This window comes from Sinohyriopsis cumingii, chromosome 17, assembly GCF_028554795.1.
Source record: "Sinohyriopsis cumingii isolate HCF-2022 chromosome 17, ASM2855479v2, whole genome shotgun sequence".
In the NCBI taxonomy this organism is placed as follows: domain Eukaryota; kingdom Metazoa; phylum Mollusca; class Bivalvia; order Unionida; family Unionidae; genus Sinohyriopsis; species Sinohyriopsis cumingii.
Genome location: NC_142977.1, coordinates 108,918,300 through 108,946,185, shown reverse-complemented (window position 1 = coordinate 108,946,185; position 27,886 = coordinate 108,918,300). Strand labels below are relative to the sequence as shown.

General features: G+C 32.2%; 1 protein-coding gene across 1 annotated transcript; it reads right to left on the bottom strand.

Annotated features, from left to right (window-relative positions):
* Nucleotides 1-2,419: 2,419 nt before the first annotated feature.
* Nucleotides 2,420-27,590, bottom strand: LOC149779647 (COMM domain-containing protein 3-like). Its single transcript, XM_089940455.1, has 8 exons — nucleotides 27,415-27,590; nucleotides 21,612-21,723; nucleotides 19,343-19,406; nucleotides 12,203-12,237; nucleotides 10,452-10,512; nucleotides 4,365-4,421; nucleotides 3,746-3,805; nucleotides 2,420-3,167 (listed from the first exon to the last, which is right to left on the bottom strand). The coding sequence occupies exons 1-8, from the start codon at nucleotides 27,551-27,553 to the stop codon at nucleotides 3,108-3,110; spliced, it is 588 nt and encodes a 195-aa protein (XP_089796581.1). The 5' UTR covers nucleotides 27,554-27,590; the 3' UTR covers nucleotides 2,420-3,107.
* Nucleotides 27,591-27,886: the final 296 nt, after the last annotated feature.

Sequence of the window (27,886 nt, the reverse complement as noted above, 5' to 3'; positions counted from 1 at the left end):
TTGAACAGTTAAATTTCTCAAATTAAAATGCATAGGTTGAAGTTAGTTGTTGTTGTTGTCGGGTTTAATGCCATTTTTCAGCACAAGATAGGCTATACATAGCGGCCAGTATTAATGGTGGAGGAAGAATCCGGGAAAACCCCAGAAAGAACCACCGACCCACGAGAAACTGCTGGCAAGCTTTCTCACATACCAACATTGGCCGAATCCAAGACTTGAACCCATGCAGACAGAGGTGAGATAGCAGTGATCCATAACGGAGAGCACTTTAAACCACTCAGGGCCCCAGGATGAAGTAAGAAACTTTGAGAACATTGTGATCATCTGGGTCTCCATATTACCATTTTTGACAAAAGTTTACAAAATGTATTAGAACTGTTAGTAACTGTTCTTTGTTTCTAGATTTGCTGATTTGTATTAATTATTATATTGTAACAACATGTAATGTTTTAATTTTACTTTTACCACGTTATGCATCAACACATCTGAAAACATACAATAGCAATCTCTCAAATAATAACATTATGTCAGCTGTATTAATGAAACTCACGATTAGACAGAACTTGCAAAGAAAGATACACTGAAGTTAGATACACCAATATACCAAATGATTTATTCTTTTGTGCTACAGTAAAACCTGTCATGAGCGACCTCTGCTATGAGCGACCACCTGTCATTTCCGACCACAATCGTAATGCACGGATCGATTTTACTATATAAACGCTCTGTTATGGACGACCACCTGCTGAACGCGACCAGCGACCGCGATTTCTTGGCAAAATATGCATTTTGACACTGCTATGAACGACCGCATCGCCAAAAAATCAAAACAGATTGACACCACTGACCTTAACTTAATCGTTTGTAAACACTAGAGCTCGGGATAAATGTAGTATGCAAACAAAGTACACATTAAATAACACTATAGTTGAACAACCATATATCGGAATAAACACCTCTAGCCATCATTTAATCCTTTGTAACAAAGACTGCATAAACTGCAAAGATTGCTCTAATAAAGTATTTAAAAATAATTTGTCTTGCTACACAGTACCAGTTTTGTGAAATTTACAACTCCAGCGTACGGTGTCATTTGTAAACTGCAGTAAACCAGACTAAAGTACATGTCACTAACTGCCATTGTAGTGCCGAAGTCATGTGAATAGCCAGTAAGAGTAACATCAAAGGGAGTAATGATGGATATACGCAGTCAATTTAGAGGTTTGTATTTTTTCTTTATCTTTATGAAAACTCACAAAACGCCGGTAGTCCTTATGTCTAAGTGAGAAATCGTTTGAAAGGGCTTCAGTGTTGGTTTGAGTACGTCTTTTTCTTTCCAGTTAATCCATAATGCCTAGAGGGTGAATGAGCTCATTGTCTTTAATACTAGTAAGTGAGAATCATTTCCGGATTTTTTTAAAATTATTTTTTATTTCTTTTGTTAGTGTTTCACCAAGCCACAATCTGTTTACGTGGGTGCAGATGGTCGGAACATTTGTTTATCGAGCTATAACGCTGTTGATTTAAACTTCGTCTCAGAATAAATGTATTGTTTCTTGATGAGTTAATTATGTCTTTTGGTTTCATTCATTGGTACATAATATATATTTATTCCACAATTCCCCAAAACCTGATCAAAACCGATAGTCTTTATAACGTCAACACTAATAACAACGGCAGAATCTCCGCTGAAAAAAAGAAACATTTTAACACTGGAAGAAAGGATTAATGTCATTGAAAGAAATGATAAAGGCGAGACCACTCGCAAAATAGCAGTCAGCTTAAGCGTCAGTAAAACGCAAGTTCAAAATGTAATCAAAGACAAGAAGTCCATTAGAAACGAATGGCAGAAAGGTGCACAAGCACAGAGGAAATATGCCATGGCACGACGGACAGTTTACGGAGATCTGAACGAGCGAGTATGGGAGTGGTTTTGTGTTGCAAGGAGGAAAAACATACCAGTAAGTGGAAAGTTGATTCCGACCAAATAGCTGAGTAAAACATGTCAACAAAGAAGTATAATGAATTTCTTTAAAAAAAACAAGTGAATAAGTGTATAAAATAAGATATATACATCATATCTAACTGTTCATTTTTTGTACATATTAATGTGATGTTGAAATATAAATTTTATTCTCGTTGTTTGATAGATGTATATCTTTATTATATAAAGATATTTTGAGAGGAATGCATGCAATATTTAACAAGATTCATGAATAAAGGATATGATGCATGTACAGTGAGTATGGGTATTATTTATTTTTCAACAATGCTAACTATTGACCCTGAAAACCAGTCCATTTTCACACACCTCTTATGAGAGACCACCTGTCCTGAGAGACCGCTTTTGGTTGGCAGAAGGGGCGGTCTCTCATAACAGGTTTTACTGTATCTATTTGGATAATAAGAAAACAAGAGATTAATTGACTACTTCATTTAATATTCATTACTAAATTATCTCCAAAACAATGGTTTATAAAAACATCAAAATCTTTTGATCATGAATGTATATATGATGAAAATGAAGAAAAAAATATTACAACAAAACTTTATCTAGGGTATTTCCTTACCAAAATTTCCAATTCAAGTGCTTTTTAAAACAAGTATTTTACCTGAAGAAAAGCCTATATAAGTGAGTCTGATTGGTTTCTATTTTACAGACTGGCACAAAATACATCAACTGCAAAACCATGTTATTAAGTCATTTTTGCCCTGCATCTCACCCACTGTCAATAACAGGTTGTTGCAATTTTCACTTTGTGAAGGCAATTAACTCACCCTGGTGCTGCAAAGTAGAGAAAGCAGCGTATCTGCATGTGCTAATCTAAAATCATGTATGAAATCAAGAAAAACAGCAGTATTAATCTTTCAGGCATCCATAATTTAAATGAAACTATCAAAGATCATAAAAAATTATGTTTGAAAATAAGAATATACTATAATTCATTATTAAAATAATATGAAGCAATACTCAAACGTATTGACAAGCCCTAGTACTTGAATCTTGCTTGAAGACTGGCATCATAATGAATTATGTTGATATTATATTGACTCCAATTTTAAACTGCCACAATAATTGCACTTGAAGGAGTCTATTCCTCCTTTAATCATAACTGACTAGCTTTCTCCATGCTCTTTGTTGCATCTCTTAATTTTCCCACCAGGTCCTGAAAAGAAATATCAGTAATCAAAACAGTTCTTTTAACTGCCTGCATAAATGTTGGACAGTCTTTCTGCCTGTCTAGCATACTGTTTGTCTGTCTGTGTCAACCCAACCTGTCAAAATGTGTGTCCTTTAGAAAATACATACTTCTACTTTAAATGCATTTCAAAAGAAGAAACCTATACTACATATGCAAACTTTAGTTTAGTTCAAGCACAAATGACTAAATTGTTAAAACACTGATGTATCATATATATAAAATTTCTTTTCCCTTTAAAAATTGATTAAAAATGTATGAATAATGTAAAGTCAATTAAACAAAAATAGAAATATGCTCATGAAATACTGAGACAACTGACTGATACTGGCCTAAGCAGGAATCAAAACCAGCAACCCTTTGATTATGTCTGCTATAATCCACCAAGTGAGCTACCACAGTTACTGCAACCTGTACTAAACATAAAATCTAGACAGACAGACAGATCAACAGTAGACAATGTTAATACAATATACACCTACAATGTTTTGAAATGGGGCACAAATAATCTCTTTTGATCTCTTCATGTATTGTAATAACACTACCTGTAATTGTTCCTGTGTACAAGAAAACTGTACTTCTTTTAAATCCTTCTGGCCTGGGACCTAACAGAAATAATAACTTTAGTATTACTTGCATAAGGGAAAACAATGTTTGCTTATAATAAAAACACAAGAACAAAAGCTATGATTCTTTCCTCCTAAAATTAAAGGATTATGTCATCAATCAAGCTGATCTGAGAGAACTAATAAAGACATTTTGTACACCAATTCCTCAGGTGCAGGTCTTGGCCATGATACAAATTAAATTTTCCTTGGTTATAATTTCCTTTACTGCTGAAACAAATAATGTAATAATTCAATTAAAATAAACTATAATTATCAAGCTTATTACTTTATCCTTGTCACCTACATGCCTGAATAATGCTAACTATAATTGACAGAACATTACGTTTCATGGCTGGATGCAAAAAGGAAGAGAGTATGAGGATGAACTGTTGTCGAATTACATTGTTTACCCAATACCAAATCTCAATTGTATTTTTCGTGGGGGAATTTAATGTGTGTGGATACTCTACTGCCAAATAAATTTAATTAAATCCTCCATGAATATTTCTGATCGAAGCATATACAAAAAAATTAATTAAGTAAACCTGTAACTCACCTCTGTCTTCAAAGTTATTAAGTAGACTGCTTGGTTAACCTTTTCCAAATGATTGTTCTGAGAGAAAACAAATATGAATCAATAAACAAAACATTGTTCCCCAGACCATGCAATATCTGAAACATTTAAAACCTGACCCATTTAATTTATGTATTTGCTGCCAACTCTGTTGTTGTTGTTGTTGTTGTGGGGTTTAACGCCATTTTTCAGCACACGATAGGCTATACATGGCGGCCAGTATTAATGGTGGAGGAAGAACCCGGGAAAACCCCGGAAAGAACCACCGACCCTCGAGAAGCTACTGGCAAGCTTTCTCATATACCCACATTGGCTGAATCTTAGACTCGAACCGCCGCAGACAGAGGTGAGATGGCAGTGATCCGTAACGAAGAGTGCTTTAGACCACTCGGCCACTCGGGGCCCCGCTGCCAACTCTGAATACTTCACTTTACATTTCTGATTTCTACAACAACAACGACTTTTATATACTAAAATATGGTAGAATAATAAAGTCTTAATGATTCAACACAAACTGTTCAACATAAAAAAAATACTGAATGAATCCAACTACCGTAATGAATAAAGGGATACAACTCCAAATGCCCTGAAAGGATAATGGGATACAACTCTGAATGTTGAAATGATCATAATGATCATAATATATATCACATACATGCAGAAGACTGCAGGCATCAATGGTTATCCAACTCTGTTATTTAGATTTCAATAGTCGAAATCTGTCAGACATGTTACACTTAGGATGAGTGAGAAAATAGACCTGGGTTGCTGCGTACAATGAAATAGAACTGACTGATATACGTATATTTTTAGCAAACATCAGTTTCTGCAGCAATTACTTTTATGTGTAAAACAATGACCAATTTGTGTCAGAATAAACTAAAAGCATTTGATCTGTCTTTGCAACATTCACTGGAGTCCTCGGTGGTCATTCATTGGAGTTACCGTTAGCTATTCATTGGAGTCCCCGGTGGCCAAGTAGTCTAAGGTGCTTCCCTTTACAGATCACTGACATCTCTGGTTCGAGTCTTGGCTCAGCCAAAGTGGGTACCTGAGAATGCTTGCCAGCGGCTTCCCATTGGTTGGGGATTCTACCTAAGGAACTGCTGGTTCCCCCCACCCCCACCACCACAACAAACAAAATAAAGAGGCCACTATGTATCACATGCTAAAAAGTAGTGTCACAATCACCAAACCAGACTGAACCAAACTTTACTATATTCTTCATAAACACAAAAAAAATATTCATACACTAACACAGAGTGATTTGCACAGAAAATGGTTTGATAAGACTTGACATAAATGAGTTTGTAATTCTTCTTTAAACATCGCACTGTTTAAGTCACAAGATCATCCAAAGCAGTCGACCAATAAATACAGGTCAGTTGGATGCTTTCTAAAGAAATTTTCTTCCTCTGCTATTAGTTGTATACATGCACCACAATAAATTTGTCCTGGGACATAACAAAAAAATAATTATTACTTTTTGTGTCCCAAGACTAATATTCATGAAAAATATAACCTTTTTAGCATACTAACACTTACCAACACACAAAATCTGAGACATAATCATCATGATTACCACATGGAACTGACCAGTGCTTGTCCAATTACTATGTCAATGAACTATTATGACTGCTTTTATATTTTTATTATTTTGCATGTGTATATTTTCTGATTTCTCCAGCAGTAAGTAAAATAAATTTAATTAAAGATTTAACAATTCACGAGTTGCTTAGTGCTTACAGTGAGACCAAAAATATACCTATATACTGTACAGTACTTATTATATTATACTTAATGTCAACTTATATCTTTGTTTATTCCTAAATGTAGCGTAAAGCAGATTTTGCTTTATACATCCTTTTTACCATACCTCATTCTTCTGGAACACATTTTTACTATATGTCCATTGCTGTTTTATTAGCTTTCATGTACTCAATAGGTACCTCTTTCCAGCAATATAAGTGACCATTATATAGTGAAGTAATCCATATAAAATGACACAACTGTTTCATGAATATTTAAAAATAGATTAAGCATATGACCATCATAAGTTCACATAACCATCACATATTTATTAAAAGAATTAAAATAATACTGTAGTATCATCAATTTTCGTGGGGACCAACTTTTGTGGTTTTCACTGTTGCCCCAAACCATGAATTTAAATCCCAACGAAAAATGAGCCACGTAGGATGATGACCTCCCCCCCCATCTTCTTTCAGTGTTTCATTCCCAGAGATTAAGACAGCTATTAGTATTTGATAAATCAAGGTTAATTCTGTAATCTGGTAATTAAATATTAGCTCTTAAATGTGTTTGTTTTCTTTATTATTTTAACCTTTTGAACCAGCAATTATAACTGATTTTATAATGTTTCAATCCACACGTTCTATAAGGTATCCGATAACTGTAATTTTACACTCACTGCCTTAAATTGACATGTGAGGTAAGTAAGGATAGAGAGAAAATAGAGAAAAAGCATGAGGTATTCAAATAATAGTAATACTGAAAATGAAAGAAAAAATAATACAAAATAACAGTATATGAAAATTAAATTTAATACCTATTCAAATCGATCATTGATTCGAGTACAACTGTTGTTGAAACATTTAAATCCTTCTGAAAGCACATTTCATTTTATCCATGCATTTTTAATCCGATAGAACAACAATCCTGTAAAATGCTATAACTATTTCTTGAAACACTATTATTAAACACTATGTATATACACTAATTACAGCAGAGTATTAAAAGCTCACACTTCACAGATTTTTTGACAAAGCCAATGTATCAACGTGTCATTCAAGTCTCATGGTACTCACAAATGCTTCTTAGATAAATAATTCCCAAATTGCTGAATTAAACAAGTCCAGCTTTCTCAAAGCCACTGAAAATTAGGTCTGATCTTTCACTCATTGTCAGGTGAGTTGCAATTATCCATTCAGCATGAATTGGCTTGATTAATGAGGTTGCAAGGTTTACTAATACTGTGCCAGACCACAAATTTAAGTACCCACGAAAATGCCTTTTTTTAAGTACAAAACCACAAAAATTGAGCCCAACGAAAATAAATGATACTACAGTATTGGCTAAAATACTGAATAAAGATCTGACTAGATCATCATCAATCCATTTTAGTTTCGTGTTCTGACTTAACACAAATCTTAATTTCAACACACTATTTATTCCTCTATTGATTTTGGCAAGCTGGATGTTTCAATCATATCCTTTCAATTATTAAAAAAAATGGTGGATTTGTCCGATAGTAATACATCTTTTGTTTTCTAACAACAATCCAAGCCAGTTAAAAGTTTGACACCTGAAATTGGCTTCAGTGAAGAGGAAACACTGCCAGTACCCATTTGTTTCACAATATTAATCCAAACCATTTAACTGTTAAAATCTAAAGTGGATTTATAGCTGTCACTGTCAACAGGTGCTTACTTAAGGTCAAAGCAAACTACTACTGCAATATTATTGGACTTTCAAAGTACTATTTCTGAGATTTCACTGACATTCTTAGCATCATTAATTAAGTTTAGTGCAGTGGGGGTAATAATTCAATTCAACTGATGTTCGTCATTCACTGCAAGTTAAATCTTCAATGTTCCTGAGGTGACACTATAATGTAAATAAGGTCAATTAAATGTGATTAACAAACTATACCAGGGCACTATTTTCATTGCTGTAATACCAGTGCCACATTTTAATGAGTTAGGATTTAAATTTTCAATGCAAAAAAAATTACCTGATGTTGACTTTTAACACTTTATTTGCAATGGTGGGGGAAGAACCCTGAGAAAAAATCCTGGAAAGAGCCACCAACCCATGGGAATCTAATGGCAAGTTTTCTCACATACCCATGTTGGCTAAACCAAAGACTCAAACCCATGCATACTGAGGTGAGATGTCATTAATCTATAAAGGTAAGTGCCTTAGACCACTCAGCCACCTGGACTCTGAGCAAAATGGACGAATTTATTATTATCATGTCTACAATATTGTGGTAATGACAAACGAGGAAATTATATGCATTTTATATAGAAATAAGAAGAAAATTAAATCCATTGTGTTAAAAAAATAATATATATTAATTTATAACAGTCCCATCTATAAATCACAATGATAAACCCAAAACAACCATAATTTGCTATTGTTTGGTCTTAATAATGTTGTGTGGCACAGAATGAGCGAATCACCAAGGGGAGAAAAATGTCTAAGGTGTCCCAAGACTTAAAGTACATATAAAAAATTAGTGATTTCATGTCCCAACTTTTGTAGACCAGACATTTTTTTAAATAATTAAGGGTATCACAACTTTTAGAGTGTCCCAAGACTTACATTCATTGTTATGTCTCTCCGTATTTAGCATTTTCATCATGGACTGGCATTATTTGTAATAAACTGCAAGCCATTTTTGACTGGATGAATTTTGCCAAACTTTGTCAAATTCTGTTTACTAGTTTTTGAGAAGAATTCATTTAAAGGTTTTTCTATATTTTAGTAATGGCTGTCACAACTGAAGGCAGAACAGCACCATTTGTAAAAACATGAAAGCACTTCACACCAGGATGCCTTCTTTTCGATTTTGTAAAATTATGCTGAGCAGTTTTTGAGAAGAAGTAGTTTAAAGGGCCCTCTATTTTTAGTAACAGCTATTAAACTTGATCACAGATCAACATCATTGTACAGTTCTGAAAGTAAATTTTGCTTGAATGCTTTCTGTCAAATTTGATCAAATTCTATTAAGCAGTTTTAGTGATGTCCATTAAAGGTTTTTCTATTTTTAGTAATGGTGACCATATTTGAATGTGAATTCGCATCATTTGCACAAATCTGAAATCCCCATATGCCAGAAACCTCTTGCGAAATTTGGTCAAACTTTATTGAGCACTTTTTAAGCAGCCATTTCAAGATTTTTCTGCAAAGTAAAATAATATGAAAATATTCTTATCTAATTGTAAACAGGGGACAAAGTTCAGAAGAAGAAAAAATTATTTTTTTAGTGATGGAGCTTCTACATCATGTACTCTGTTGAACAAAGAGAAGAAGTTTAAAGCTTTGTCTATTTTTAGTAACAATGGCCATAATGGTGGATTCACATTATCTGAACAACTTGGAAAGTCATTTGCATCAGGATGATTCGTGCCAGATTTTGTTAAATTCTGTTCAGCAGTTGTTGAGAAAAATTTGTTTATAGGTTTTCTGTTTCTAGTAAAGGAGGCCATAATCAGGTCACCATCATTTATTAAAATCTAAAAGCACTATAAAACAGGAAGATTTCTACCAAATTTGGTCAAAATTGGTACATAGGTTTTTGAGAGAATGTTTAATATAGCAACTGATGTTGGATGCACAATGGATGCAGGACTTGATGGCCATGTGAGCTAAGAATTACATCAAGTCTGAAAGTGTGTGTGTGTGTGTGTGATTTAGATTTTTAATACAGTTTTAACCATTTTTCAGTCATATTGCTATGATGGCTGCAGTGTGACAGTTTATAATGTTGTCTAGCACTGGGGCATCATACCGCAGACATGTAGCATCATGTCCCACCCAGTCACATTATCCTGACACCAGGCAGACCAGCCCTGACATTAACCTCTTAATGCTGAGCATCAAGCAAGGCAGCTGCTAGTACCATTTTTATAAAATTTTGGTATGACTCAGTCAGGGTTCGAACCCACAACCTCCTGCATCTGACGCTCTAACTACTAGGCCACCAGAGTGGTGCACCATGTCTGAAAGAAGGGTTTTATGGAATGCGGTATCTCATCTGTGAATGGTGTTGTAACTCTGCTTATACAGATGACACTTGAACAACACTATATCAGGATACAAAATTTAGACAAACAATAATATTCTATGATTTAATTTGCAATTGGATACAGCCATTGATTTAGAAAATAATTATATGACTTTCAAAAACTTTAAAACAAGACCTTAAAATAGTTGAAGTCAGCAATAGTGATATCTATCATACTTGAAGTTTTCATTCTACAATATTCCCTGCTGAAGAAATGAATAGACTGGATCTATTTCTATTTTCCATCAGATACATACCTTGATATAGTAATCCAACCTCCAGTCTACATCAACTATATGAGGACAGGAATCACCAATCCTAAACGAAAAGCAAAACTATTCAAGTTTTATTTCCAATAACCATAATCAGAACGACAGTTGCTAGCAAAATTAGTGTAGAGAAAAATACCAATAAAAAATAATTATAGCTGAAAACAGCAAGCATATAAGAAAGGCAAGAGTGTAATTATGTCAGAAGAATACAACAATGAACTGGACTCTTGCAATACAGCTGAAAAAAATGAACTGCGGAGAAGTATATTTAATTTGAATTTTATGTCATTGAAATAAAGAGGAATTGTCCATCAATTAACAAAATGCTGCATTTTGGTTTAATCAATAATGTGTGACATCAAATAACTACTCCATATAAACCAAAACAATGCAAAATATCTAATCATTACAACAATAAAACAATGAGAAATATCTAATTATCTAATCATTACAACAATAAAACAATGAGAAATATCTAATTACCTAACCATTACAAAAATAAAACAATGAGAAATATCTAATCAACTAATCATTGCAAAAATAAAAAATGAGAAATATCTAACCAATACAACAATAAAACAATAAGAATTATCTAATCATTACAACAATAAAACAATGAGAAATATCTAATCCTTACAACAATAAAACAATGAGAAATATCTAATCCTTACAACAATAAAACAATGAGAAATTTCTAATCATTACAACAATAAAACAATGAGAAATATCTAATTATCTAATCATTACAACAACAAAACCATGAGAAATATCTAATCATTACAACAGTAAAACGAAAAGAAATATCTAATCATTACAACAATAAAACAATGAGAAACACCTAAACACTGCAACAATAAAACAATGAGAAATATCTAATCATTACAACAATAAAACAATGAGAAATATCTAATTATCTAATCATTACAACAATAAAACAATGAGAAATATCTAATCCTTACAACAATAAAACAATGAGAAACACCTAAACACTGCAACAATAAAACAGAGAAATATCTAATCATTACAACAATAAAACAATGAGAAATATCTAATTATCTAATCGTTACAACAATAAAACAATGAGAAATATCTAATCCTTACAACAATAAAACAATGAGAAATATCTAATCATGACAACAATAAAACAATGAGAAATATCTAATCATTACAACAATAAAACAATGTGAAATATCTAATTATCTAATCGTTACAACAACAAAACCATGTGAAATATCTAATCATTACAACAGTAAAATGAAAAGAAATATCTAATCATTACAACAATAAAACAATAAGAATTATCTAATCATTACAACAATAAAACAATGAGAAATATCTAATCCTTACAACACTGTAACAATGAGAAATATCTAATTGTTAAAAAAATAAAATGAAGAGAAATATCTAATCATTACAAAAATAAAACAATGAAAAATATCTATACATTACAACAATAAAACACTGTGAAATATCTAATCGTTACAACAATAATACAATGAAAAATATCTAACCATTACAAAAATAAAACAATGAAAAATATCTAATCATTACAACAATAAAACAAATATAAGTAATATCTAATCGTTACAACAATAAAACAATAAAACAATGAGAAATATAATCGTTACAGAAATAAAACAATAAGAAAAATCTAATCCTTACAACGATAAAATGATAAATACTACAATTAGAAAAATATGTGTGAAGCAAGAGATTTTATATTTTGCTGTACCTACCTGCCCAGTAGAATCTGTAGATAAGGCTTTCTGTCCTAAGAAAAATAATACAAAGTATTTAAAACCAGTCCACAGAATTTGATACTAAACTATACACAGTCCACTCAATTTTTTACATATCTGATGAAGATCATTGTAATAAAATTTGACTAGACTAAACCAAGTGTCAGATAAAGGAATATTACTTTCTGATCCTGAATCATGTACCGTATTTGCTGGCCTATAAGTCAATGTGAAGTATAAGTCAAATCAGCAAATTTGGCCAATTTTCCATCCTTCATTCTTATATAAGTTGATACTGAGTATAAGACGAGGCCAGATCAACACCTCTGATTGTGTTTTTCACTTCATTCCACACAGCATTGTGAATTTTATCCTAACTGTAACTCGGTAACCTTTCCAGTCAGGATCATGAAATGTAACTAAAAGTACCTAATTTGTTTCACAAGAAGTATTTTAAACGTATTATGTCCTTTTAGCTACATATAATGATACTGACCCAAAAATGTACTGAATTACAGATAGGATAAAACTCACGATGCTGTGTGGAATTAAATTATGATAACTTATGGTTTCATAAATATTAAAAGTATCACTGTATGTTATTTCTAATCACCAGCAATAGGGAAATTGCATCATTAATAATAAAATGCATTTTCTGAGGGTGGGGATGGAGGGGAAGAGAGATACAGAAAGAAAGGTGCATATGTATTCCATCACATTTTTCAAATATGGTCTGATATATATATATATATATATATATATATATATATATATATATATATATATATATATATATATATATATATATATATAATGTATTACTAAATAGAGATAAACAGTTTTATCAATATTTGTATTATGTATAATGCACACTTATTAGAGATATAGAAAATAAATAAATAGAAAAAAAGAAGAAAAAAATTAATAAAATAAAAATAAAATTAAAAAAATTAATATATAAAAAATATATATTGATATAATCTTGACAAATGATAAATAGGTTATCAGAACTCAATTTATATAATAAAAAATATGGTGTGCATAACGCTTACTATCAAGTATTTTATAAATAATTAATAATATTATATTGAGAATCAATTTATAAATTCACTTTCATTTTTAAAGAATTAGTAAACAATTGACAAACCAGTCAACAAATATCTAAATGTATGAACAAACATAGATCAGATATAAAAAATTATATTGATCAATCATTTTCATCTCATGTTGCCGCACATTTTAACACAATTTCCCATACATTGCAAGATTTCTCCTTCCAACCTATTGTTGAAGCTGATTCTGAAATGGAACGTCTGCTAAAGGAAACCTATTGGATTCACCATTTTAATACGGTATATCCAAAAGGTTTAAATTCAAAAACACTATATGACATTCCATAATTTTTTCTTCTTCTGAATTATGTCCCCTGTTCACAATTAGATAAGAATATTTTCATATTATTTTACTTTGCAGAAAAACTTAATTAGTAAAAGCATAATCTAAATTAATAAAAATGTTTACTAATTCTTTAAAAATGAAAGTGAATTTATAAATTAATTCTCAATATAATATGATTAATTATTTATAAAATACTTGATAGTAAGCATTATGCACACCATATTTTTTATTATATAAATTGAGTTCTGATAACTTATTTATCATTTGTCAAGATTATATTAATATATAATTTTTATATATTTTTTATTCTATTTATTTATTTTCTATATCTCTAATAAGTGTGCATTATACATAATACAAATATTGATAAAACTGTTTATCTCTAGTTAGTAATAAATTTTATATATAGTTATCAGTAGAGATATATGTATCTTTAAGATCCAGTTTTATATATTATTATGTATTAAGATATCATTAATCTTTGCTGTATATGCACATCTCCATGTAAATTATTCATTAAAGTATAAGATAATTAGGTTAAAAATGTAAGCTATGACGTCATCTTGTTTATGTCATATTGTTTATTTCATTGATCACTTAGAAACAACATATTTAATGACGTAAGCAGTGATATTGAGTTCAGTTTGAATTCAGTCTGATGAAGCATTAAAGCGAAACCGGTCACACATTCTACGTGTTGGTGTTGTTTATTTTATATATATATATATATATATATATATATATATATATATATATATATATATATATATGTATATATATATATATATATATATATATATATATATATATATATATATATATATATATATATATATATGAGAGAGAGAGAGAGAAAGTCCAGCTCTTCGTGGATTTTTTATTTTTAAACTTATTGCCCCCGTGTTGCTGAAGCTTTTGTCAAAAAGAAAAACATTACTAAATGAAACAGTGAATGTAAACTATGAAAATACATACCATACTCCGTCAGGGTTTAAATATTCACAATAGTTATAGTCTCCATTAGGTTAAATCCCAAGAATGACCATTTTGCATGTTGTCTAATTTTCTTTGCAAGTATAATGACCTCTCCATTCCCAACAATTAAGATCTTGTTTAAATTGCATGTACTCTTCCTGTACTTCGGTGGCAATTGTTTTTGATCTTTGCTCATGCTAGATGTACTTTAAATTGGTGTTGGTTCTGTCGGCGTTTTCAAAAATGTCTCTGGCTGAGGAATTTACAATAGTAACCACCTGGCATTTCCTTTAACTATATGGTACAGTATTCATGATACACATGGGTAGCCTCATTTCCCTAATGGCAGCCTCACTAATCTGATCTGGTCTGCAGAATCTTGACCTCAAACAGGTGTTATCTTGGAATGACTGAATACAGCCATAGCATATTTAATTAGCATGTAAATCCCACTACAAAGCCATCTGATTCTTTTAATAATGGAAGTGGCAACAAAAATTAGAAGGAATTGCTTACCTAGTGGTATTAATTGATAATGGAATGTGGTACTGCACTTGTGCACAAGTAAAATCAGTCATCAGGTAATACAGATTTACAATCAAGAAGACATCTGTCTGTCTGTCTGTCTATCTCTCTCTCAAAGGGGCATACAGATTATTCGACTTTTTAGGTGCAAGAAAAAAATTGTGAATAAATCTTTGTCATGGTTATTCATCTTCTAACTTGTAAATTCTAAAGCACATACATGTAATTAAATTTTAACAACGTATATCACAAACAACGTGCATTAACGGTGCATGCTGCTTTAGCGCAATTACATCTGATCTATGTTAATTTTTAATACTGACGATCATGTAAATGTTTAAAATACTCAATTTGGGATCCTATATTTGTTTACACATGATCTCTTTCCTAAAAATAAAACATTTTTTACAAATTATTTTCCATACAAAAAATATGATAAAGCCATTTGGATGACATAATCCATATATAAGTAAATTCGGAGTATAAGATGAAGCTAAGATTTTCTGGTCAAAAAGTATCATTTTATAGGCCAGAAAATATGGTACCTATGTAAGTGCATCAGATGGCATCATATGTGCGAAATAAAGGCAGCTAATTTGAATGTTTGAGTGTAAGAAAGCCTGTAATCCTTCCTACTTATAGTAACTGTTCATCCACTGTCATGAAAACTTTTCTGGCAATACATCAAATTGACATTGCCAAAAGGAAATTGCATCGGATTAATGCATAAACAGTATAAACATTTTAAACATTATGTATCCAAATGAAGATATCTGAGTTGAAACATGAGACTACTGGGCAAATATATACATGTATTTTCACGGGAGAGAAGAACCAGTACATTATAATTCATCACATAACCAAAATAGATGGTTCAATGAAAGTCAGGGATAAAATCAAGTAGACTGTATTCAACCATGTGATGTACAAATAATGTGATGAGAAATTTATTCAATTTAGTTAGATTTGTTTTAATCATGAGCACAGTGAAAAAATTCACTTGCCCAACTCAAAATGGCAAGTAAATTTTCTTTTAATCACCAACCTAGTCTGACAAGTTCTGAATTAGGGCTTGACCAGCATTTCTATTTAATGAAAAGTATGTTCAATCAACTTAGAGACTTTGTTCATGTAAGGTTCATACTATCTACTGGAAGTCTTTTTCCCTTTTTCATGCTTATAAAAGTGCTTCTCTCTCTCTCTCTCTCTCTCTCTCTCTCTCTCTCTCTCTTTAATACTAATCAATGTTTTACCAGTGGGAGAGAAGAAACATCTCAATTTGTAATTACTGGTATATTTGCTTGCATTTAGTAAATAATGATTTATTTCACTGAGTGGGTGAACAACTCAGAAGCCAAGAATAAAAATGCTTTGAGTTTTTTCAACCATTAGATGAAGCTCATTTTTCTTTTTATTCAATGCTCAAACGTACTGGCTAGCAAGAGAAATGACAGAGTGAAGGTGATTTCTTAAATTATCTAATGTAATAATGTCCGCTGCTTACTGTTTATGTTCAGCTGTATTTTGTGAACATTCACAGGGAAAATATCAGTAGTAACTTAATTCTCTTTCAAGGTTCTTTCACACATAACCCAAAAAACTGAAGAAACAAAGTCTGAGTATGTTGTGGGATTTTAGTTTTTTCAGTCATATTGCTATGATGTTTGCAGAGTGGCAGATGTCTAGCACTGGGACATTATGCTGCAGACATGTAGCATGATGTCCAACCCAGCCACATTATCCTGACACCAGGCTGGCCAGTTCTAGCACTAATTTTGTGATGCTGAGTACCAAGCAAGGCAGCAGTTAGTACCATTTTTATAAGTCTTTGGTATGACTCAGCTGGGGTTCAAACCTGTGACCTACTGCATCCAAGGTGGATGCTCTAACCACTAGGCCACTGGAGCAGTCTTGTGGGATTTGAACATGGCACTCTTGAATGATGGTGGCCATACTTACCACTAGATCAAGCAAGTGACAAAATGGCTGATCCATCAATGATATTGATGTCTACTGAATATTTTTCCTTATTCACTCCAGTCAATTTTTAAAATTATTTCTATTGCAAAATCCACTAATTCTAGCATAAAATAAAAATGTTTATTACTCACCTATCTAGGTGAGTGGACTTTTAGAAATGTTTCAGCCCCCAATAAGTCATTTGTCAAATGAAAAAGCTTTATTTACTTTTACTCTGTACGTTTTCACTGTTATAAACTATTTATGCTATAATATATCTTATTGTGTGGGCACTGAAGTTCAGATATTTCATCAATAACGCTATTGCTGTAATTTGATTTGTAATAAACTGGGCATGATTTTCCCAATATGCATGTCTCAAACTTGTATACACTGTCCAAGAACCTAAAAAAGTAGCTGACACATCATACATGATATTATTCTATTAATGCTGCAATTTCAAAGTCAAATATGATGACCAATCCTAGTCAGGTTTCATTGAAAATAACAACATGTACTGTATTCCTTCATTATAATGCTGTGTATAGGTGCTATACAGTATACTGTCTTATAGTAATGGGGGTATCTTGTTGGTTTTAATGGCACTTTTAACACATTACAGTATTTACCGTATATATTGGGACACTTTAATTGTTGGGACACAATAGTAATACCAATCTTTATAGTAATGGGGGTATTTTATTGGTTTTTATGGCACTTTTAATACATTATTGGCTATACCATGCTGAGGAAATGAAAACTAGATGCCTTTTCTGAAGGACATACCAAACTTCTGACTGAGGCTGGTTTGGATGGATCAAACCTGCAACCCTTGGATTACAAATCTAATGCTCAATCAAGAAACTTTATTATGAAACCGTCTTGTATATGATATCTATAATTTTACTCTCACTGAATGAAATGGGATTCATGGCTATGCATTACGACAAAAAATGTGTAATAACAAAGGCTCTTACAGTATGTAAGTGCAGTTTGTGGTTTGGGTAGAAAATGCATATTCTTGTGCAGTTAACTTTGTGTAATTTTTACTGAGAAAACACCCCCAACAAAAACCATTTACCTGCATAGGAATATCACAGTCAAAAATTATATATGTGCTCTGGGTCAATGTCACACAACATCAGTTAGTTTGTCAAATCTGCAGGCACTATTGAAATGATGCTTGCTTGCATCACTGTTGTTTTAAAACTCATTCTTTTAGAATTCCATTTTCTTTAGAATATCTAAAACTGTAGCTGTTGTTACTATACCAAATTTTTCCCCTAGTGTCTATAACATTGATGTTGACAACAAATCCATACTCTTTGATCATACTAATTCTATCCTATAAAAATAGTTCCATCCTACAGCACTAAGCTTGGCTGTTGTGTCTTCTTGACATGTGAATGAAAACAACTGAAGTCATAGCAACTTAAATATGTGTAATTATTTGTCTTCTCTGAAAGTTAACTGAGTAACTATGACTTTTAGAATACTGTTTTCATGATCTCCATCAGTAAAGAATCAAAAACAAGACCTCATGCCTGGTTAACAATGCCGTGGTTAACAATGCCGGGGCATTTAATTAACCAAAACCCCAACAAACAACAAACTTGGTTCTATTGATCCTTTACACAAACAAATAGCATCAATTACAACTATATGAAAAGCATATAAGCATAATCTTTCTAAAATGGTATATCTACAAACATTTAGCTCTTAATAATTTACATTAAAAGGTAGTTCATTTTTATGGTGCAAAGATTTCAGATTAGTCTGCTGTTTACCCTAATCTGTGTGGGGCCATCTGTGTCAGCATGCATGGCAATTATTGTTTTAAGTTCATATGCCCTTTGGTACAGTTCCTCACCAATAAGCCTACAACAGTAAGTATGTGCTAACTGTAAATAAACTGGCATTGTGTTTCAGAAATTAAGTACCTAAAACGAAACTGCACGTGTGAAGTGAGTTGTTTTAGGGAGGTTTTGGTGTAAAATTTAAATTTGAAATCTATATTCAGTTTTTAAAGATATGGGGTTTTGGTTTACATGGAAAAAATCATTAAAGAAGAAAACATTTGAGTCTGATCTTGTGGGGGTTCAAGTATGCCAGGGGTTTGGTTGTGAGGGATTTTACTCTGTGAGTGTGTGTGTGTGTCTCTCTCTGTTTTTCGAAAGCCACAAAAATTTGTACCCCATGAATTTAAAGTAATTCAATGTACTTTATGATTTCTTTAAAGTGATTATAGAAGCAATAATTGTTGTAATAAATATTACTTACTGTATAAAGTTTGTTAAATACGTCTATTCTATCTGAGGTAAATTTACAGTCTTCTAGGACAGTGCTGAAAAGTAAAAGGAAAGAAATTAAATACTGTATGCGCTTGCTTACAAGTTCAAGTGCAAACTGCACAAACCCAAATCTACCTTCGTATAATGTGATAGAACATGATTCTATGCAGTTCATTACGCGTTATCAGTAGAACAAACATAACCAAACCCGATCTGCCTGCACATTATGCAATGGCAGATCTGGAACAATGTTGTTTGCAGGTGGACTCCACTTATGAGTTTTAATGGTAAACATACCTGAATAAATTTCTTTTATAAACCTTTCCCTTGATAACTCAGTAACACTGGGGCCCATAAACATCAACTATAACATAAATGAATGCACAAGATAGTGAAGAAAACAAATTTTGGTTAACACTGTCAGCTGTGGAAGACACCAGTGCTTGCAACTTCTGTTGATGCATAGCAATTAAAATCTCCTTATATTTATATACACAGTACATTTTAGTACACTGAGATATCTCACAAACTTTAATGCATAGGCAAATGTGTGTTGCATGTTTTTCCTTTGTCAAATGCCAAATATAGTTTAATTCTGTGTGTGTGTGTGTGTGTTTAAATTATATTTCAGATTTTTAAAAAAAACAGTGAGAGAGACACACACACACACACTCACAAATATTCATATACTAGATTTTAATAATAATGGCTGTTAAGAAGCCAAATAGAGTTAATAAACTGATGACAGTCTTTTAATATAAATCAAACTGACATACAGTACTCACAAATTTGTGCAATAGTAAAGCTGAGCTGCCTCCCTCACAGTATTAATCTATGTTTATCCACTGTAAACAAACAGAACTAAACAAAAGATTCATAGTTAGAATTACACAAAAAAAGCCCAGAGATAAAGTCAAAAATAATGTTACAGAAGTTATTTCCTCAAGATAGTGACTTAAACACAGTACAAAATCATGTCTGTGCTGATAGCACATAGCAATGACTGAATACAACTCCATGTCATTTGTCACACAACAGGGATTTTTAATCTTAAGCGAACAGAAAATTATATTTGGCCTTTGCCAAAACAAAAATATGCAACACACATTTGTCTATGCATTAAAGTTTGGGAGATATCTCAGTGTACTAAAATGTTAACTCTAACAAGAAAGTATTTTACAATGTTTTAAAATAAAATCCATTTTGCATGTATCAAAGGAAATGGATTTTGAAACAAATATTACAATAAATAAAATGTGGTGCAATATGATTGATGCCATATATCAGTATATTTATTCAATAGTAAAAACTTAACTGATACATATACCAAGTACAACTAATAGCATTAACTGATACATCACACATTCTAAATATGACTATCAACATTAATTTAAAATGTACTAAATATATCAGCATTAATTGATACATGTACTAAATATGACCATCAGCATTAATTTATAATGTACTAAATGTGACCATCAGCATTAATTGATACATGTACTAAATGTAACTATCAGCATTAATTGATACATGTACTAAATGTAACTATCAGCATTAATTGATATATGTACTAAATATGACCATCAGCATTAATTTATAATGTACTAAATGTGACCATCAGCATTAATTGATACATGTCCTAAATGTAACTATCAGCATTAATTGATACATGTACTAAATGTAACTATCAGCATTAATTGATATATGTACTAAATATGACCATAAGCATTAACTGATACATGTACTAAATGTAACTATCAGCATTAATTTATAATGTACTAAATATGACCATCAGCATTAATTGTTACATGTACTAAATATGACTATCAGCAGTAGTTGACACAAGTATTAAATATAACTATCAGCATTAATTGATACATCTACTAAATACAACTATCAGTATTGATACATGTACTAAATATGATTATCAGCATTAATTGATACATGTACTAAATATGATTATCAGCATTAATTAATACATCAACTAAATATGATTATCACCAATCAGAGCCTCTACCCCCATGACTGGTCACATACATGAATGATTAAATTGCTAAACAAGCATTGGTAGCATATGACCTAGGAAAGTCATAGGGGTAGAGGCTATGAAAGGTGTCAAGGACCTTGGAAATAATAATGCAAAAACATTCTTTTGCTACAATTCTATGCATTTTTAATAAGCATATAGGAGATCATAAGACTTAAGAACCAATGATAGCATGTATTTCCTTGTGAATTTAATGCAATGTAAGCCTTACCTTATCGAGTTGCCATCTACATCATTCTTGGCAGCCTCAAGCAGTAAGGTGACGACTGCAGCATATGCCTCCTTCAGGACTGCTAAGTCCACCGACTGGAATGATGAGTCTTCTGTAACAAGAGATAGAAGGAATGCATACACTACTTTCAGGTTTCTGTCTAAATGGGCAAATAATGTAATAAAACTATTTAACGAAATGGAAAACCATACTCACCTTATAAAAGGAACTGTTATCATGAAGAACCTTACAAAGAGAGATTGCTGGATTTTTCTCAAAATATTTTTCAGTATTCATTCCTGTCTTTCTTGTTTTATTGCAGCTAAATCTCAAATTCAAACAGCACCCACTTTGATAGGGCCTTACATTATTTTTTAGATCATCATGCATGCCAAGTTTTCTGTCACAGTCAGGGACACTGGGTCCAAATCAGGGAAATTAGTGTAATGATAATTTTTGTCATAAATTTAAGTGTAAAGTACACATCAAAACCAAAACTAAGCAAATTAACAACAATGAATAATAGTTACTCAGGTTCTATTAATTTTCTTAATCTCACAAAACAGATAAAGCTTTATCCCTTTTCACTACATTGCACACATTTAAATTCATCTAACCAAGTACTCTTAAACTTGCCAACTTATTTCTTTTTTTCTGATAATGTATTTTTCTTCTAAAGCTGTCAAAATTTTAGAAAACTTCTACTGGGTATCCATCAATCCTAAAGATTGGTTACTGTGGTACCCAAACAAAGGGTAATTGAATTAAATTTGTAAGTCAAGTCCATTTTTTTATAGTTCATAGCATCCTATAAATATCACTACCAAATGTCATCTGGTACAAAGTCCTAGAATACATCCTTATTGTCTGATAAAATTATAAAAATCTCCATCATCATCTAGTAAATTTACATGGTCTAGTCATCATAAATACAATCTGTTTCCCTCTCCTTGGTCTCACTGTCATATGTGCATGCATTTTTAGAGACTGAGCTTGAGCTTTTTATGTAACTCTTTGATCCTACAATTTGAGGAATCTATTTATAAATGTTTCAACTAAATACATCAGTTGTGTGGAAAGATCAAATAAAAATCCTCTGTTACTTGCCACTGTACCACACTCATAAATCAATTAAGGAGTTGTCATATGGGAAAATAAGCTATGGGATTAAGGTCAATTATTTACTGGAGGTAGATCTCTGCTTGGCACTTAAAAAGTACATGTACTTGTGGCTCAATCAAAAGGATTGTCAAATTGAAAACAAAGTAAGTGCTTCCTTTACAAGGGCAAGCAGAAAAATTTTATTCAGTAAATGGGTACCCTATGGCTCATTTTATTACCTGGGTTATTATCAACAGGTGGGTAACTGAGTGCCTGGATACCTGTTGACATCTTTATTTATTTCAAATTGTTAGTGTACATTTCAACATGGTACCAAAATGATCACATTTCCAGACAGACCAAGAACTGATTTATACTTGTCAGGTTGCCTGCAAGTTGTTATAAACAATGCATGACTCAATATTGAAATACTGATGAGCAAAATAACTTACTTGTGTACAATAAAAGAATCAGCGTATGATACGAGCCACAATGTGATTGGCTGTTAGGTCAGTAACCACTTGACTGATGGAGTACAAAAGTTGTAAAAGTCTACTGAATGTTGTTTAAGCTGGAAATACCTATCCTAGGCAGATTTTTTATTTCTGGTAGTTTTTCATGGCAAATCTGTAGACCAACAGATTGGGACAAAAATCAATAGACTACGGGATAATCTGGGAGACTTGGCATGTATGGATGATGAGGTTAATTATGCAAATTCTCAGCAAACCTACAGCTGTACCTAACATGACCAATTCATTACTTGCCTGTCATTAAAATAAATCCACATATCTACTCTTTACTGGCCGAGTGGTCTAAAGCACTCACCTTTACAGATCACTGCCATCTCACCTCTGTCTGCATGGGTTCGAGTCTCTGGTTCAACCTATGTGGGTATGTGAGAAAGCTTGCCAGTAGCTTCTCGTGGGTCAGTGGTTCTTTCCTGGGTTTTCCTGCGTTCTTCCTCCACCATTAATACTAGCCGCCATGTATAGCCTATCTTGTGCTGAAAAATGGCGTTAAACCCCACAACAACATCTACTCCTTACATTTTAATAAAAAAAAATCTATAACACTCAACTATATCTCTATGCAATTAATCTTCCTATTTCTTCATTCTGACCCTCAATCTTCCTTTCTTTTACATAAAGAATGGAATATATAAACCAAAATACTGGTAATGTCAAGTCCAACTGACATACCCTAAACAACAGACATTCTGAACATATGCAAGACTCATCACATGATTTATTTTCTTTAATTCTATATAGTGATTTGAGCTCACTGAGTTTGCTTTAAACTTAATATCAATTATTATCACTAAAATATAATGTAAAATTTTACAAGGACTATTTGTATAATAGTGCAGAATTTTTTTTGTTTGTGGGGGACCTCAGGCATGAAAATAGGTGATGTCAAAATGAAAATATTAATAAAAAATGCAGAATTAGCAACTGTACAAATTTTTACTCCTGGGAATTTTGGACACAACTGATCTCATTCTTTCCTAAACTGATGGGCCCTGGCTATATTTCGAATCAACAAAGAAATATTTAAGTTACTCATACCACTTTGAATTTTCAGTCATACCCAGCTTTATGAGCACACACTACCATGTGATCAGTTCTGCTTGGTTTCAAAATGATGGCAGTTCTGGTTGATTTCAAAAGGATTGCACATTAAGGTTGAATTTTAATTGACAAAGGAGTAAGAACAGCATTGAAAATTGTAATTGGCTGACATTAGGAAAACATTGCTTTCAATGAATAAAACAAGTCCAAATCTTTTTATACAAGATCATAAATTCTTTTTTAAATACTGTCAAAGAACACTATTTTGAGAAGAAAATAAACTCAGAAAATGAGTCAATTTAAAGCATATTTTATTTCTTTTTATATATTTTAAGTACAGTAAAACCTGTCTTGAAAGACTACTACTCTTGATAGACCAAATTCTCAAAGCACAATCATTTGATCATATAGTGTCCTGACCTGCCTTGAGGCCACTGTCTTGAGAGACCATACTTTGTTTTGCACAATGGGTGGTCTTTCATGAGAATAAAAAGTGACATCATTTCAGGCATGTCAGTAGTCAATCACTGCACTATGATCTTTAAAAAAATTTATAACTGTTAATTAGTACATAAATTATTATAGGAACTTAAAATATTTAACTAAATTTCACCTAGTTTTCTTTCAACCCATATTGTTATGGCTTGGTAAAATTTGGATCATTTTACAATAAAGTGTGTTATAATAAGGGAGACCTATATCTACTGTGCATGTATGTACACAAAGTAGGTAGATATACTGCAGCAGTTTAGAACAGTTAATATGTGTACGTGCTAGTTCATGCAAATCAAGGCTGTTTTATGTCACAAATTTCACACACTAAGAATGTCTCTTAGCTAAGTACACGTGTTTATAATAGTCAAAGGGTTGCTTTTGAATATGTAACTAACAAATGTGAAAATAGCTCTGTTGTTAATTGATGATATAAATATAAATAGGTGCAGTTTCAGAGTGGGTGGGTTTTGATAGCTAAAGACTAAATTATATTTGAACTAATTATTTCCCATCCCAGGATGGTAGTGATAAATTTTCAAGATACAAATTTAGAAAAAAGTAGAAAAATAAAATCATGTGGGATAAGCGAGCTTAAAAGAAGGTTTGAACATAGAAATACTAAGAAAAAGGTGGGGTTTTTTCAAACCTGGAATTCTGCTGCAAGTTTTTAACTCATGACTTCTTGTTTGGGACACAAAGATAAATGTAGGTCTTTATATATAAAGAGTCACGAAAATTAATTTCCTACCATATCCTACATGAGATTATGTTGAGTTTAGTGGAAATGGCTTATCCTAAATTTAGTTATGCTAAGGCATGCATTTGCCTAAATTGTGAAGCAGTTTTAATTTGTTTTGCTTGAATACTTGGCTGAATTTCTTGTACGTATAAAGGCTTGCTTATACTTCAATTAGTTTCTTGACAAACACTGAATTTCACTGCTCTTTTGTAAGCTTGAAAATTAGAATACTTGGAACTGTCTTTTCATCTACCCTAGTCATGCCATTTTAATGAATGAATTCACCTAAACTGATCACATCATAACCAAGTTCAAGCCAAGAAGAAATATTAAATGATATGTAAAATGAGTTAATACACAAATTAATTTCATTTGTGAAATAGAAATATTAACTTAGACTGTTAGCAAAAATGTACTGGGTCCTTTTTGCAGATGGAAAGTCCTTTTTGCAAAAAGGACTCATTATTAATACTATATATTGTAAAGAAAAACTAATTATGTAAAATGAGTTAATACATAAAGAACCCATTTAGCAAAAAGGACAGATTTTTTTAACACTTTATGTTAAACAAGGTATATTATATGCTATGTAAAACTAGTTACTACACAAAATAATTTCATTTGTGAAATAGATATATTGGTTGATACTGTTAATAAGAACATATGGTGTTCTTTTCAAAGATGGTAAGTCCTTTTTGTGAACAGGACCTATTAAATGCTATGTAAAATGAGTTACTACACAAAATAATTTCATGTGCAAAATAAAAATATAGACTGAAACTGTTAATAAAAACCTCCTCTGTCCTGTTCGCTGATGGCAAATCCTTTTCGCGAAAAGGAGTCCTTGTTGCACTTTACATCAACTCCCCTCCTCTGAAAAGCACGATTTGGAAATCAGACTCAATTAATTCTATCTCTTTCTTTACAACATTTTTATTGCTACTTTTGAGTCAATACAGGTATAAATTTAGCCTAAAAATGTTTATGAAATCAAATGAATCTGATGTCACGACCGTGTTATGCACAGGAGGTGACAGCTGGATGATATTGCCTTCATTAAATATTGTTACCTACTGGTAATGGCAATAAAGTGACCTAGGTTCTCCCTGCGGTCAGCACAGGCACTTGATTTGGGGGAAAACTAATGTGTACACTCATCAATTATAGTACACATCACAGGGGTCATGTATGTGTATTTATTCATTTTAAATTAAATATAAATTGTTCTTTTAAAATTTAACACTAATTTACTTTAACCAAAGTCTATTAAATCCTGATCACTGAATGCTCTGCAACTCAACTGTAACACTAAGAAACTTCCAGACAACAATTATCTATTGCTATGGATTTTTACAATGGTGGCCATGCACTAAACTTGGGTAAAAAAAAGGTAGTACGAATTTGTTAATCAATATGCGTAGCTTTCATCGTGACATCACAGCGTGCGACATTCAATCCGGATTGAACTGGATCGCACCTGTAGGTTCATTTTGTCCAAAAATGTATACATACTTTAACATTGATTTTGCCGTATGCACCTCTCGTGGCGTCTAAATAATTACCTTCCAAAGGAATATGGATGTAAACGAATCAAAATAAAGTGTATACTTGCCACTTCAAGGTATGAAGAATCAAATTCTAAAAAATGACAACCATTACTGAAATAGTCAGAGTTAAATGCCTACATGACCCGTGTGACTTGTAACATAGTATACACATTAGTTTCCCTTCGAATCAAGTGCCCGTACGTCATAATTCACTGCAATATATTGTATTCTCTATAATAATCTGAAATACAATTATACATGCCGCAATGACTCGTTTGGTATGATGAACCTTGACGAGCTCAAAACATTATCGACAACCGATTACTGATTGAAAGATATGAAAATATTACTGGCTAGTGCATCTCTGCTCCGCACGTCTAATAAACCATCACAAGCGCGGGTTATGAAAGGTTGGAATATCTTATCAGGAATGTGGGCAGCATCCCCAGCTAGAGCCAGTCCTTCTAATGTGCACTGTCCGAGTTCCATTTCGTGTGTTTACTTCGCCCACTTCCGCATTGGTATTTTTGTGTTATCCAAGAAAGAAGAGTTTTGTTTACATATATACGAAACGAGCTTGAGACGGCTCCGGAATCTTTTCAACCCAAACGCTACGTGCGGTCGGGACGATTCGAACGGGACTTTTCGGCCCAGTGCAGATTTGAATTTTTAACGTAGCTTTAACATAGCTTTATCAATTTCTTTGGTCATATCGCTACGATTTATGCAGTGTTACAGTTTGTATAGTGATGTCTAGCACTTGGGCATCATGCAGCAACATGAAGCATGATGTCCCAACCAGTCACATTATCATGAACCAGG

Bases quoted from the DNA above. Each gene is read 5' to 3' on its own strand.
- LOC149779647 (XM_089940455.1), bottom strand. From the start codon at position 27,553: ATGGAACTCGGACAGTGCACATTAGAAGGACTGGCTCTAGCTGGGGAT. The intron at 10,513-12,202 runs GTAGGTACAGCA...CTTTTCGTTTAG, and splicing joins CTACAGATTCTACTGGGCAG to GATTGGTGATTCCTGTCCTC. The intron at 4,422-10,451 runs GTATGTATCTGA...GTTTTCTCTCAG, and splicing joins GGTTGGATTACTATATCAAG to AACAATCATTTGGAAAAGGT.